Source organism: Desarmillaria tabescens (assembly GCF_030435595.1).
Source record: "Desarmillaria tabescens strain CCBAS 213 chromosome Unknown EV420scaffold_75, whole genome shotgun sequence".
Lineage (NCBI taxonomy): Eukaryota > Fungi > Basidiomycota > Agaricomycetes > Agaricales > Physalacriaceae > Desarmillaria > Desarmillaria tabescens.
In genome coordinates this window covers 1-14,154 of record NW_026848374.1, presented here as the reverse complement: position 1 = coordinate 14,154, position 14,154 = coordinate 1, and the positions used below count along the sequence as shown (strand labels likewise).

Genomic DNA, 14,154 nt, shown 5'->3' with positions numbered 1-14,154 from the left:
CACTGTACTTTGTCTTCCTTTTAGCTAACTATCCTTCGATATTATGGACCTCACTAATGCATTCAGTAGCAGATGTCAAGCATGATGCATATCTCTGAACCAGTTCCTAAATCTAAGATTGTCTAATCTTATTATCTCTCTTATCTTATCATTTTATCATGATGTCATGCAGCAGTCACCTGATAAGTGATGCAATGAACTCATCATCAGCTTATCAATGCCATGTGGTCTCTAACTCAGTTCCTCCCACATTGCACTCCAGTGACTGTGTTCGATGCCACAGGCAGTTTTGCTATTGGATCAAGGGTAGCATCTGCCATGGGCATGAGAATCATTCCATGCCATGTGCCAATGTGCAGTCAGAGCAAATTTTGCGATTGGGGGAAACATGTCATAAAGACCACTCCAGACCACCTGTATCAATAATGCCAAGACTGTCACAAATGATATTTAAGTCAGGGTCAATGATCCACAACTGACAGTCTCGAATCCAGGTTGCCTCAAGCCATCCTCGGAGGTCACACCTTTCAGGCTCCTTCACTTAACTTCATGATCACATGAAGGTGTCATAATAGCTATGAATTGGTGGCATGGTAACTGGGAAGACCCAATGCCCCTGGCATATGTGGAGTACCAGCTTTGACGCTGTCTGTAAATATGTGCAAATAAAATCCTATGGCACAATTTATGCTTTAATATAAGATGATCAATGATCTGAATTCTTCAAGTCCCTTTGCCAACAACTGTCATCGCACAATTCAAGGATGTTTTCAGATCATTATGTTAGCTATGCCTATCAGAATCCGTTTGCTGACAACTGTCGTAACAGGAGCAAGTCCAGATCATCTCATCAACAACTTAATCAGGCATCGAATCTTTAACTTAATGCCAAAGAAATAGTGATCATGCTGGTCACATAAAATGTGGCTATCATATTAATTATTTAACCAAGTATGGATTGCCAACAAAAATATAAGGATGATTCATTGTAGAACCATTCAATTGGCCATCATGCCAGACAATACACTCGCTTATCTTGCACTTCTCACCCTACTAGTATTCATTCCTGGTGGGCTAACTGTCTGCTACTTCATTAATCGCTACCACTGCTCAAAGTAGCCTGCCTATGGCACGAGCATTCCATTTCTTCCAACCAACTTTGCCAGTCAACAGCCCTCTCCAGCCAGAGGGAATGATGGCAGCACACCTGGCCAATCATCTTTCTCTTCCATTCCATCTCACATGCATCACACACTAGTAGGGCCACAAGATTCCCTGTATTCAGAATTCATTCAGGGGTCATCGCAGGATCTCATACCAAGGCTAGACTTGCCCACACTCCCTTGACCTGAGCCAGCTATCATCCATTCAGCTTGGCGAGAAATGTGCCTCCAAGGTTTAGACATACCACCCCCACCTGATTATCCTCCTCCAAATCCTCTGAATATCTTTTAGGATACAAAAGATGGATGCAGAAATACCTATATATATTTCCCCATGATTCATACTATTTCTTGCACATTTTAGAAAAGACACAAAAAGACGATTACTATTCTATTCGATTCTACCATAGATGTGGAATCCTCCCCTCATCCTTGAATGTCACACTCTGGTTGTCTAATTGTGACCAAGTCAGCACATACTTGGAAAAACAGGGCTGCATGTTACCAGATTGTTGATCCGAAGTGAGACGATCAAATAAATTGGCCTTGTGTGCAAAATAACAGGCAGGGGGATCTACTTGACAAATGGTAGCCTGGACTTCTTGAGAAGAGTATGATGCCACCTCATTTTGAGCAGCATAATACACATCCTATCAGAAAAGATGTCAGAAAGAAGCAAAGTCAATCAGAAATGTAGAAGTGACATACGAGATAGGTTCAAAATAGATGAAGCCAGTCTACCTCACTACTATCAGGAGAATCAACTGGATCAGATGCAGTCCTGATGCGAAGAGGAATATGACAAATTCCAAATTCCAAATTCCTAGCAACAGCATAGAATAGACTGAAGCCCTTGGCTGGAATCATCTGGAGCAAGCAGCGCATGTGGAAGATGACAGAGGATGGAGAATCACACATGGGGATGGCCATGAAGAATGAAGAAAATAGACATGCAGTTTACCCTGAATTTAAATCCCTAATACTGCCCCATGCTAATTGCATCAGGACAAATTGTGGCCAATAGAAGCGGACAGCCCATGACAACAGTGCCTTCTATTCTTCCAAGACAGAGCCACACCTTAAGGGCTAGCTATATTCAAGGCAACATCTAGACCAACTGCAGCATTCTATAAAGCATTCAGAATTGCCATGTCACAGAATTGAAATATCCCTGATCACTCTGGCTATTGCGGCCATCAACAGGGACATTCCCTGACCAGAACTACTTCACCAGTTGCTATACTAGATTCTGAGAAATCTCCAAGCAAGACTAGAAGTGCCAATAATGCGCCCAATTAGGGTATTTAAGGGAAGAGATTATGGGCTAAGACTTTCACCAATTTTGTCAATGTTGTCTGACCAAAGTGCCAATACCCAAAAAGGGTGGTGGGCAGTCCCTACCATTCTCAGTGCTGCAGTCATCAGCACTGCCATTTATGGTATCTATGTCCTCTACATCCTCAAGCATGACTGCTGCAGCCAGGCTCACTCTCTTGGACTTACATTCCACCATCATCTTGACCACATCTCCATTGTTGACAACAATGAACCTCCCAAATTGCCTGCTCATAACCAGCCCCCTGAGCAGAATGAATGCTTGGAGCTTGTTGCACTTCCAGCTTCACCCAAGCCGGTCTACACTGGCTACCATTAGATTGTGAAAAGCAGATGGGTGTTGTCCATAAAGAGGAGATAGGAGATGATCATCTTTCATTGCAGATTGGCTTCTCAAGTTTATTCATCCATGTTACATGCAGCTTTTCCTGTGCAGTAGAAAATGAGTCACATTTTCCTACTTCTATTTCTATCTACTCTGAATTGGAACTCCCATAGTCAATTGGAGAAGGGGCATACACAAATTCATCCTCATCAGACTGCAACTCCTCTTCAGACACTTCCTTACAGAAATGAACATTACCCTCTGCATCCACCCATACTGCCAACTCCAGCATAGCATCCTCCTTCATGTTCACTACTGTATTAGCAGCAATAGAGTAAGTGGAAGGATAATCTATCTATAAAGTGGTACAACTACAAGGCTTTTATACCTGTACAATTATTCTAGTATATTCTATAAGTGTCCTAAAATTATAGCTAAGTGAATCAGGTAGAAACTTCGAGTATCAACATGACTTTGCATGCATGGGTAAGGTCCATTGACCGGTAGAAGGTTAGCATGTCAGCTTGTTCTGCTAACACTCCCCCTCAAGCTGGAATCAGTCTGAGAGCTTCAATGAGGGGTTTGAACTTGAATGATGCTAGGGCCTTTGTTAGGATGTTGGCAGTCATCTCAGAAGTTGGGCAATAGATGACTTTGAATGTTCCTTCTTGGATTTTCTCACAGATGAAATGATATCGAATATCAATATGTTTTGTACAAGCATGAAACTGTCTGAGTTTGGCATGTGTGAGTGATATGGCAGACTGATTGTCACTATAGATGATGAATGGAATAGAGATTGGTCCCAATAATTCAGCCAGGAAGTAACGATACCACATGGCTTCTTTTGCAGTGTAAGTCAGAGCGATATACTCTGCTTCAGTGGTGAATAGCGCCATGATTTCCTGCTGCTTTGATGACCATGAGACCGCAGCGCCATTGAGGATAAACACATAGCCTAATATGGCTTTGCGATGCTCGAGTGACATTCTGTCAGCGTCTGTATATATATCAAAACTGTGTGCCTCGTTTGATCTGCTGTAAGTAAGTCTCAGGGTGCATGTACCCTTAAGGTACTGTAGCACATGCTTTGCTGCATTCCAATGGGGATGTCTGGGGTTATCAAGAAAACGTGATAGAACACAGACTACGAATGCAAGGTCTGGTCGAGTAGCAGTAGAAAGCCATATTAGGCCACCAATGAGTTCCCTGTATGGAATGTCTCGCATATCCGCAACATTGCTTGGAGTGTTGGGACATTGCTCCCATGATATCTGAGTTTTGGGATCAAGAGGTACAGAGACTGATTTGCAGTCAGTCATCCTGAATTTCTGTAGTAGCAAATCAATGTATGTTGTCTGTGAAATTGATAAGGTGTGGTTCTTGTGATCCCATTTGACTTCCATTCTGAGAAGCCAGTTGAGCGGTCCAAGCATTGTAATTTTGAATATCCGCTGATGAACCTATAGACTCCCGTGGGCAGAAACACAAAACCTAGGTGTGGTATGTGCTGACAGACACAGAATCTGAAGGATGGTTCTAGCGAGTCTAGTTGGGCACCTCCATGCGGTGACTAAAGCCTCCTAAGTTCAGAAAGATAAAGAAATTTCTCTACTGGTAGCATAGAGGGCGGTAGCGAACTATAAAATTCGCAGGAAGGGAAGTAATTGGGAAAGGGATCCTAGAAGAGGCCCTAAAACAAATCAGTAAATGTACAAGGACTATACCTTGTTCCTGTTGCAACTCTAGCTGTGAGTGCAACGAATAAGAGCTCTAAAGAAACTGTCCAAGTTCTAGCTGCAAACTCAGAGGCTGTAGCGAATTATTAAACTTGCACGGTAAGGTTGAATCGAAGTGATGAGGATCAGTCTGATACTCGACAAGACTTTCTCTGGCTGTGAGAAAGAGAAGGCGTTGATGGGAGGGATGAAAACGCTGTCTCCTAGCTGTGGAAGCAAGCAAATTTGTTTGCGAAGCAAAGCAATAAAAGAGTTTCCTAGTGGTGGGACTCCTAATTACTTTGCATAGAAGAGAGGGTTGGGTTGTAAGCACAAGTAACCATTAAAGGTTCACCGTTGCTTAGAGAAATAAAGGTTCGAGATGAAGTTCTAGCAGCAAAATTGTCTTTATTGCGCTACTTCAAGAGTGTATGTTGTATGGTGTAGGTGTTAGGGATCGAAGGTAAGCATAGAGAATAATCTGGGGTCTCCCTTATTTGCTCTCTTCGTTCTTTTTTTTAAACTAATTAGCTAGCTACTTTTTATACTAGTTTGTGAATTAAAGGTTTGTAAGCTACAGTATTCCTTGCTGTGTTGATTTATAACACAAGCGAACTAATTACTGAGTAATAAGACATGATTAACCCTTCCTTACCAATGCTGAGTCAAGTACAATCAAATTCGCAGGCTACAAGGACTGTGCATTACTGTGCATTGCACTGCAAGTAAGCAAGCTTTGTAACAAGTTTACCAAACAATCCACTGGGGTTTGCTTAGCGAATTAAACAGTCTTAGTAAGTTCTAAACCACTGCTGACTGTTGCGAATTAAATAATTCTCTAACTCATCATCAAGACTGGGTTATTTCAGGGTGGGGTGGCTATGTGCCAGGATCAATGATGGGATTTGATCAATCAGGATCTGCAATCAAAGTGCCTGAAAATCAATGGCTGTGCTCTGATGTAGAAAAGCCTGATAAATCTGTGAATTCTGAGCACACAGAGCCTAGAGGCTCATCACCATGCAATTTCTTCCTGAATTCCATCAATTATGGTAGGAGATGTGTCGGTGATTGTGCTATTATCAATATGAATGGCCATTAAAATGATGTCATCTCCTCTGATAAGATGGTAGACTGCATGATCATTATGAAGCGTGTGGAATCCTAATGTGGCGAGTGATGTGGTAAGCTTCTCATACCACTTTTGACTTGACTGCTTTAGTCCATATATAGTGCATCAGAAGGCGTATGACTTCATTTGGATTTCCATTTGTGTAGTGTGGTGGCTGTTCCATGTAGATCTCTTCATTGTCTGAAAACTTGCCATTGAGGAAAGCAGCAGAGTAATCAAAAAGCTTGATATCCCAGTTGTAATGTGTGGCAATGGACAGAATGGTTTGAAGAGATGATAATTTAGCAGTAGGTGAGAAAGTCTCAAAGTAGTCAACACCTTGTACTTGGGTGAAGCCATGAGCTACGAGACATGCCTTGTATTTATCGATCTCTCCATTAGCTTTGCGTTTGATGCGAAGAGCCCACTTTGATCCGATGATATTGCATCTGATTGGCCTTGGCATGGGTCCATCACCAAACTGCCTGTCCTCTTCATCGCTTCCATCTCGACGTCCATGGCCTGCTTGAACAGCGGCCAATCCTCCCTCTGCATTGCCTCTTCAATGCTTGGTTCATTGGACATGTCTCTCATGGCCAAATAAGCATACTCTGTGACAACTGAGTCAGCAGCCAGCTCAGCCTGGACAAGATGGGCAGCTCGACATGTTTGAGTGCCTTCAATAATGTTCTGTACATCAATTTTACTTGAAATATTTCGCAATGCAATTGGAGGTATCAGATTTGACATTGGGCTTGATGGAGGGGTGTCTGGTGGTGTGGTGAGTGGGGAACCTGGTAGAGAAAGGGGTGTTGGTTTGGGTAATTGTAATGAGCATGCCGACGGAAACCCGACTTCCACTCAACCCAACAAACCACAGCCCAGAAACCTACAGATTCCAATTCCCAGTTTCTATTTCATATTCTATTTCATATTCCTTTTATATTTCACTTCTCCATATTAATTTATCAATAGCCCGACATCAGTAGCGAACATGTCATCAGATCCCATCGGCTACCAACCGGTAGAATACATCCTCCGACAACCCTAGAATGTAGACCACTCCGAGTAGGAACTAGATTGGACTCCTAACTAGTATATAAGTGTTAAGCACTAACTCGAACCTTCGCCAAAGCTGATCTCTATCCTGTCACTCATGTTCGGTGATTCAGTGTTAGAGAGGCGTTGGTAGATTGCGAGAAGTTAGGCGTCACTTATAGCAAAAGCAGGGAGCTTGTAAGAGTTAGGAGTGTATAACCTTAGCCGAAGCTGGGGTCTAAGGCCACAGCATAGGCTAGCTTAAATACATGTTAGACTTGTACTAAGAATAGTGTCTACAAGGGCATGTGCAGCGAGAAGTGTGTCTTTCAATGAATGAGGAGGGAGGACACTAAAAGAAGTGTACTCCCAACGAATGAGAGTAAAGAGCACATATCACCTGCACCTGCGCAGGACTCCATCTGAATAGGCTGCATCCCGTAGACCGCCCTCGACTAGTGGTTGACTCTCATCCAACTACTAAGAAGCATGATGCCATCAAGAGAAGCATGATGGCACATGTGGGTCACTGGTCATCTGGGAGGCAGCAGCATGAACTGGGGTGATGGCAGCCGGGTAATTGGGTGAAGAGTGTGCCGGTGGAATACCATGGGTCCAAGAGATAAGATAGGTAGGTCCGGGGTTCCGATGGATAAGGATAAGATAAGATAAGGAAAATAAGGGTAAAACCGTAATATGGGGCCCTTTGCTGAAAATTGGTATCGACTCTCAAGATGTTATGACAGGCCTGAAGCTACTATCAAAGAAGCATGATGTATGGATGACAGATGAGTGGAATGATTTATCTTGAAGCTTTTCGGAACTTGATGGCATTCCTCGACTTGTTCTTGAATTCAATGTTCTCCTTCTGCAGTCTTCCACAGACTCAATTCCTTCTTCCATTTTCTAATTCATTTCACAGTAAGCACAGGATAACATCAAGATCTCTGTGCAACTTAGCAAGCCAATACTAGTAGGCTCATGAATCCATGGGTATGTGTCACAGGTCCCTGTCTCTTTGAATTTTGGAAGATTTGGGTATTTCAAGAGGTCAGATTTCATCATTATCTCCCATGGTGCACATATTCTCATAGGAAAACCAAAACCTGAAATAGTCTGATTAGCACACAGAGAGCTCATAGAGACTTACCAGAGCATAGGAGATTGCGAACGAGAAGGCTTGAGGCGAAGATGCTGAGACTGGCTAAGTTTGGACTTTGAAGGTCCAGTTGCCAAGGCTCTCTCGGGGGGATTTACTGCAAAAATGTATTCAGTTTTGAGATAATACAAAGAGCCTGGAGCCATCAAGTAACATGAAACACAGGACAAATGGATGTAGGGTACGTGAAATAACCTGCCTGCCTCGAAGCTCTCATGCTACTTTTGTAACCCGAGTCATCGTCGTTCTTTGACTTGCCCTTGTGTTGGGTGTCCTCCTTCCAATGTCTTGATTCACTGTTTGAGCTTTGAGTTCCAAGTCCTATATGTATATATAGATATCGGTCATTATGCCAACCTGAAAAGAAATTTTTGATTGTCCAACATGGCATTTGCCATCAGATTCTCCCTGGCCAGGTCATGGGAACTTTTCTTCAACCTTCATCATTGTCCTGTGAATTCCTTTCCTTTTTCAGATTTGTGGTACTCAGCCGGCCCGTTATTGGTCTTCGTCCTCTTTCTTGTACTATCCACTGCCACTATCACCCCCGACAGACCTGGCATCCCTGACATCACTATTGGGGTGAATTGCTATTGAAGACAGCTTCAGAGCATGTGGACAACCCTGGATTTACTCCAGGATTTGATATTGGCCTCCATCTCGTAGCGAGAGGGCACATGGAGCGCCAACCCGACAATGACATGCAGAACAAGGAGAACAGCAATAGGAGGGGTGGGGACTTTCAGAGTGAAGAGATGATATAGCTGGGAGATGGAAGGGCTGTAGTGGGGGGAGGAGAAGGCTGGAATGAGGTTGGAGTAGAGGGGTATGAGTGGGAAGCCGGGATGGAGATCAGGTCTCCAATTTCCAACAATCGCAGAACCAACGATGCTAGCTTGGTCGTTGGCCATCACCATGACTACCGACAACCTCACCACAGCCAATTCAATATGAATTTTTAGTCAATGTTATCGTCTTCCTCTCAAACAGTGACATGCACTGCAATGCCCTAATTGCATCTAAATGCATGTAAACAAGGTGAGGATCAAAGGCCCAAACTGTGCTCCCCATGGTCCTATATATTCCTGGTTACAGTATTTCCTGAGGCCAGAACAGTCACTCTTCCTCTAGCATTGATGGAACTTCTGTGCAGTGTCAATCTGCACCAGAGAAATGGGATAGGTCAGAATGCTGTGCCGATTGGGAAGCATTTTGGTGATATCCTAACTGACATTAAGGCTTCATACGTGGTTGGGGATAGTGTCACAGCCCAATTTGTTGGTGCCAACCTGTGGGTACTAAGACCAACACTTCCTCATGTTATTGACTAAGAAGTTCATTGCTTAACTTAGAACAATCTGCAGCTTGGAAGTACTTTCCTGACAGTCTATCACCAGGTCTCGGGCCAATGGGTGTCTGTCCAGTCTGATTCACATCCTTCAACTATGGTTTAATCAATTGTTCTGCTTCTTGTCATGTACACGTATGTTGATTAGGCTAAATGTGGCTCTCGGGCTGCTTGAGGTCAACATGAGCACGAAGCTTATAATCACTATCAAGGGTCAACGAAGCATGATGGCCACGGAACCTCCCCTAACATCTACATCAATCACACAGCTGCTGTATCTCCCACTCTCAGTACGTTTCACAATTTTTCCAGCTAACTCACTACTGCGGCTGTAGGAAACACCATTGGAGACAAGAAGACCATGTCTCTGACCCTCTGGTCCAACATATACAGAGCTGTTGATCAGGCTATTTCGTGGCTATCTGGTGAGAAAGTACATGTCGATGGAGAAGGGAAGTTGAATGAATGGGTTGTTCCCACTTCCATGTTAGCTACTGTTATCAGGATTGTGTCGACTTCAATGTCCATGCAGGAAATGCCACTATTTCTATACCATTTGCTTGCCATGACGTTCTTGTGCATCCAGATCAGCCTCATCATTCTGGATGAACAGAATGATGGGACTGACTTGGCAGGTCAAAGAGATAGAACACTAGCTTTTTGCCATAGACCATAATCGGGCTTTGGAAATTTGTCCTAATTTCTTTCTCCAATAGAAGTTTGTGAGCTTGGATGGACACAAAAACAGAGTACTATAGGACTCGGATCTGCCACACATATGTGGTGGCCCTCAAATTCTAGTATACTGTTGGTCTGTGAGGGATAATATCCGGGTTATCGTGCAACTGTAACAGGCCAAAACCTTTGTCAATTCATCAGGAGGATGCAATATCACCTTCAGATTTAGGGTAGCAAAGCGAGCCAGTGAACGAGTGAACGTTGCACATTCTGATGGTTATGTGCAGCACTTGACATGCCACTGAAGGTCCCCATGTATTTTGAATTTACAAAGATGTCAACTGAGGAATACATGTATTCGCATTCTGGTCGATGGTGCATAGAATTTATTCTCATGAGATTGGGGGTTAAATCAAAATTCTGGATATATCAGCAACAGCTGAATAAATGATGGCAAGGAGAGTAGTACTCAATAAAAACTGGGGAGGAGAAAACAAGTAGATTGACAAGGATTCGAGGCAGAGCAGTGCAGAGATCAGCCCCGGCTGGATTGAATATTCATTGCTAACATCCTTCGGGTCCCTGTACTGCTAAATTATATGAGATCAACATGATGTGGAAGAGTCGTTCTCTTACTGTGATTTCAGGGCAAGCAGATATTGAGGGGGGACGAGAAACATCCAACTCAAAGGGTTTGAGATACAAGTCAATGTTCAGGTTCAACCTACTTGCTCATGAGTTCGATATCTTATTTCAATCAGATTTATAAGGACTTGTTAAATTCTTGTTTTTGAATGAGATACCTGCATTCTGCGACACTGGAGTTTGAAGAATGTTAGCCTGGCACAGAATCACATGTGCTGAAATCTGTAATGGTTGGCATCAATATATGGTGGTGTTTATATAATGCATATCATAAAATTAAAAGAATATCTTGGCGTGAATGACAGGCGGCGTGTATTCAGCCATGCTGTGAAAGTTGTCCTTCCATGTGAATGGAAAATTGCAAATGCTACATAAAAGAAGGGTGAGTCTGCTGCCAGCTAGTAGCCCTCTTTTATTCCCTCACCTCCACACCATCCCCCCATATTATTCCTTCTATACCCTCATCCATCCTGGGATCATCTTGATGTGTGTGTGTTGCACTGGGATAGACCTGGGACTGCAGGCTTAACTCATGTGTTACTGTAATAGATGGTTAGGATCCTGGAACACCCTAGATACATGGATTGATGATCGTGATTGGGATGGAGGTATTGGCAAGTATGGACAAGTATTTACAGGTATGGGTGGAATACCATTTGTCAGGCAGTACCAGTATATATCAGGTCAGAAAATCCTGATGAATACTGGTGAATACCCAGTATTACTGAGGAATACCCGGTAATACCAGTAAATACCGGGTATTCCCAATTGAAAAGGTCGAAAATGGTTGATTTCTGATCTTTGTCTCTGAATCACCATCATAGTTTGTCAAATCTCGGGGAGTTCCGATGGCAATCAAGGCATGCCAAGGTTGCATTTTCTGTCTTGACTGCATTACATCTCATTACATGCTCACTGGGTGTCTGCTGGTGTCTGGGACTTTCCTTTTCTTCATAGATAATACATCTCACGCGGTTTCTGTTTGCAGTTAGACTTTCCAGAGGTTATACTGAAGGTTCTCTGATTTCGTTAACAAAGCCTTGCACGCTCTGACCAGGACCCCTCGTTGTTATTCTCTTTGAACGCGAAGTCAACTCTTTACGCTGTCTGATTAGTGGTGAAATTGTTGACTTTATCCATCCTCTAACAACACGCGGCATTTGGGCAAATAAACAAAGGCTGTGGCTCTGGTTGGATGCTTCAAGACATGCTTCACAAAAAGAATAACGGTTGATGTTTCTATAGCATCAACACAGAGAGATCGAGTACGCCCCGGGACACTATGCAGTGCAATTTCCTGTTTGAAGTATCATTAACCCCAGGACATCGCTTGCCAGCATGGATCCATTTACATAAACGAATCTATGGCAATAAGACTAGGGCGACACTGCATATACCCAGCTCTCTATTGGTGTATTGGTGAAGCGTGCTGGCACGGACGTCACAGGCTGGGTTCGAATCCCAGCCAGAGAGATCGCAGTGTGCACCCTCCCGAATACAGGAGGGTGTATGCTGCACAATTCTTTTTCTTTCTCATCTCAGTACTAAACTGAACCCAGGAACTTCACTCCTTCATCCATCTCTAGGCATTGCTCTTCATCCAGGATTGTTCATTTGATGTCCCTTGATATGTCTACCATTTACAGAGGATCATCTCTCCTTCAAGTTCAGAAACTCTACGACTCGACAGTCAATTATCTCTGGTGTTAGTCGTTGAGCATTTATTTTTCATTTATTTGTTTCTAGTCACAGACTTCTCAACGTTCAAATTATAGGGCTACATGGCCTGCCTCCCCTTGAGAATCATCGTTTGTTGAAGAGACGTATGTTTTCGTTGTAGAGCAGTGTGGAACATAACATGATATTGACATCCAGCTTACCAGTTAGAGTCATTCAATTAAATCAAAGCACAGCTCCAGCATGGATGGCACTCGCTATTCAACAATTGGAAGTGCATTTGCTCACAGGCGGTGAAGCCATCACGTAAACGAATTTGCGGTAATGTCAAGCTAGTTTCCCTAGACCCATTCAGCTCTCTGTTGGCATATTGGTGAAGCACGTTAACGGGCTTTAAAGGCTGGGTTCCATTCCCAGCTAGAGAGATCGCAGTGCACACCTTCTCAAAAATGGTAAGGTGTGCGCTGTGAATTTTTTGGCTTCTCAGACAGCCCTTGCAATAGTAAATTTTTCTTGCGAGCTTGAGTACAACTATTCCAGTTGACTTTGAGTGACTACTCATGATCTGACCACATTGGTACACGGCAGACACTGGCCTTTCATTTGGGCATGTGTATATATCTCGCTGTATGTACCCTTGGAATTACTGGACAAAATTATGAGATCTTGTGCAGTCTCGTGAGGTCGCACAAGATCTCGTGGGGCCATGTGTGATCTCACACCAAAAAAATTCAGTCGGCACAGCCATTTGGTAGCTCACCTACCATAAAAAGACAGCGATAAGGTACAGTCAGCGAATCATGTCACAGTGGTCACAACGGCCAGACTGGACAATCTCATTACTTTCCCGGCAGGGCGCTATGAAAATCTTCGACATTGGTAAAAGAAAATAACATATAATTAAATTGAATTTATTTTTATTCCTCTGAGGTCTTGCGAGATCTTGCACTGCTGCCCAATGCCCCCTAGCATGCAGAGCGAATCTCAGCCACTCCCACTGTCCGCTCTCTTTCATAATTCTCAAACAGCCCATCGACGTCCCAAACCTGCACCACAGGCCGATCCTGCTAACACACAATCAGCAGCTGGTCCCACAGCAGTATCCACCAGCATCCAAGCCCCCATCCCATGACGCAATCTGGTAGCCACTACATCACCTCTTTGCAGGCTCACCACTGCCGGTCTGCTTCAGGAAAACACCCCAAGGCCCAATACTCAGGTGGTCACTCTTCCCCAACCTTTTGTCAGACCAGAAATGTCCATCGCTGGCCTGCTATCCCATGGCTTCAACTCGAACGTGTTCCTTGGAATGCTTCCCATGTCATCGAGAAACACCGCCTTCGTTGGATCCAACACGACAGGGCGTAAGAAAGCATCTGCCATGCAAATGGCATGGGGACATGGCGAAGCACCTACATGTCACGTCCTCATCTATCCCTTTCTCAGTCCGGAGCATCATCAACAAGCCATCAAGGATGCAGATCCTAGCGTTCAAACCGGATACCCACTCCCCCAGTCTGACATATACCATCTTGAGCATGTCGACGTTGCACCATTTTGGGAGCACATGCAAAAGCTTGATCTTTGCATCACCTTCTATGCCAATGCTAATGACAATTACAGGACAATTCACGATAAACTTCTCATGCATAATGCAACAGCTGGGAAGCCCCAGATTCCCGGCCTCAAGACTGATGACCTGGCTAATCTCAGCTTTCAAAACATGGGCTGGTGTTTCCTACAGCTCATGTCCCGCAAAGGGGATCTGTCTCTTCTCATTGTCAACAAGAAAATTAATGAGGGTCAGGCCACAATTGACCATTTCATCCACCACAGAAGCCTGGAGTCCAAGTTTCTGCCCAAACGTGGCAAAAATCATTCAGCTGTGCTCAGTCAGTTTACCCTGGTGATTGGTATGTCTGACCACACAACTACCTGACTGCAGGCGATATTAACT

The 14,154-nt window shown here is 43.8% G+C and overlaps 3 protein-coding genes across 3 annotated transcripts; all 3 read left to right on the top strand.

The window, feature by feature from the left end:
• Positions 1-2,511: 2,511 nt before the first annotated feature.
• EV420DRAFT_1650399 (uncharacterized protein) lies at positions 2,512-2,817 on the top strand (the record flags this gene model as incomplete). The annotated part of the gene is made up of 1 exon (XM_060478439.1): positions 2,512-2,817. The coding sequence occupies one exon, from the start codon at positions 2,512-2,514 to the stop codon at positions 2,815-2,817; it is 306 nt and encodes a 101-aa protein (XP_060323657.1).
• A 5,961-nt stretch (positions 2,818-8,778) lies between these two features.
• Positions 8,779-9,873, top strand: EV420DRAFT_1730961 (uncharacterized protein; the record flags this gene model as incomplete). Its single annotated transcript, XM_060479918.1, has 4 exons — positions 8,779-9,140; positions 9,346-9,410; positions 9,467-9,487; positions 9,533-9,873. The coding sequence occupies exons 1-4, from the start codon at positions 8,986-8,988 to the stop codon at positions 9,871-9,873; spliced, it is 582 nt and encodes a 193-aa protein (XP_060323656.1). The 5' UTR covers positions 8,779-8,985.
• A 3,124-nt stretch (positions 9,874-12,997) lies between these two features.
• EV420DRAFT_1485857 (uncharacterized protein) lies at positions 12,998-14,110 on the top strand (the record flags this gene model as incomplete). Its single annotated transcript, XM_060470296.1, has 3 exons — positions 12,998-13,076; positions 13,128-13,338; positions 13,365-14,110. Coding segments are annotated over 3 exons (1,036 nt in total), but the record flags the coding sequence as incomplete, so codon positions are not given.
• Positions 14,111-14,154: the final 44 nt, after the last annotated feature.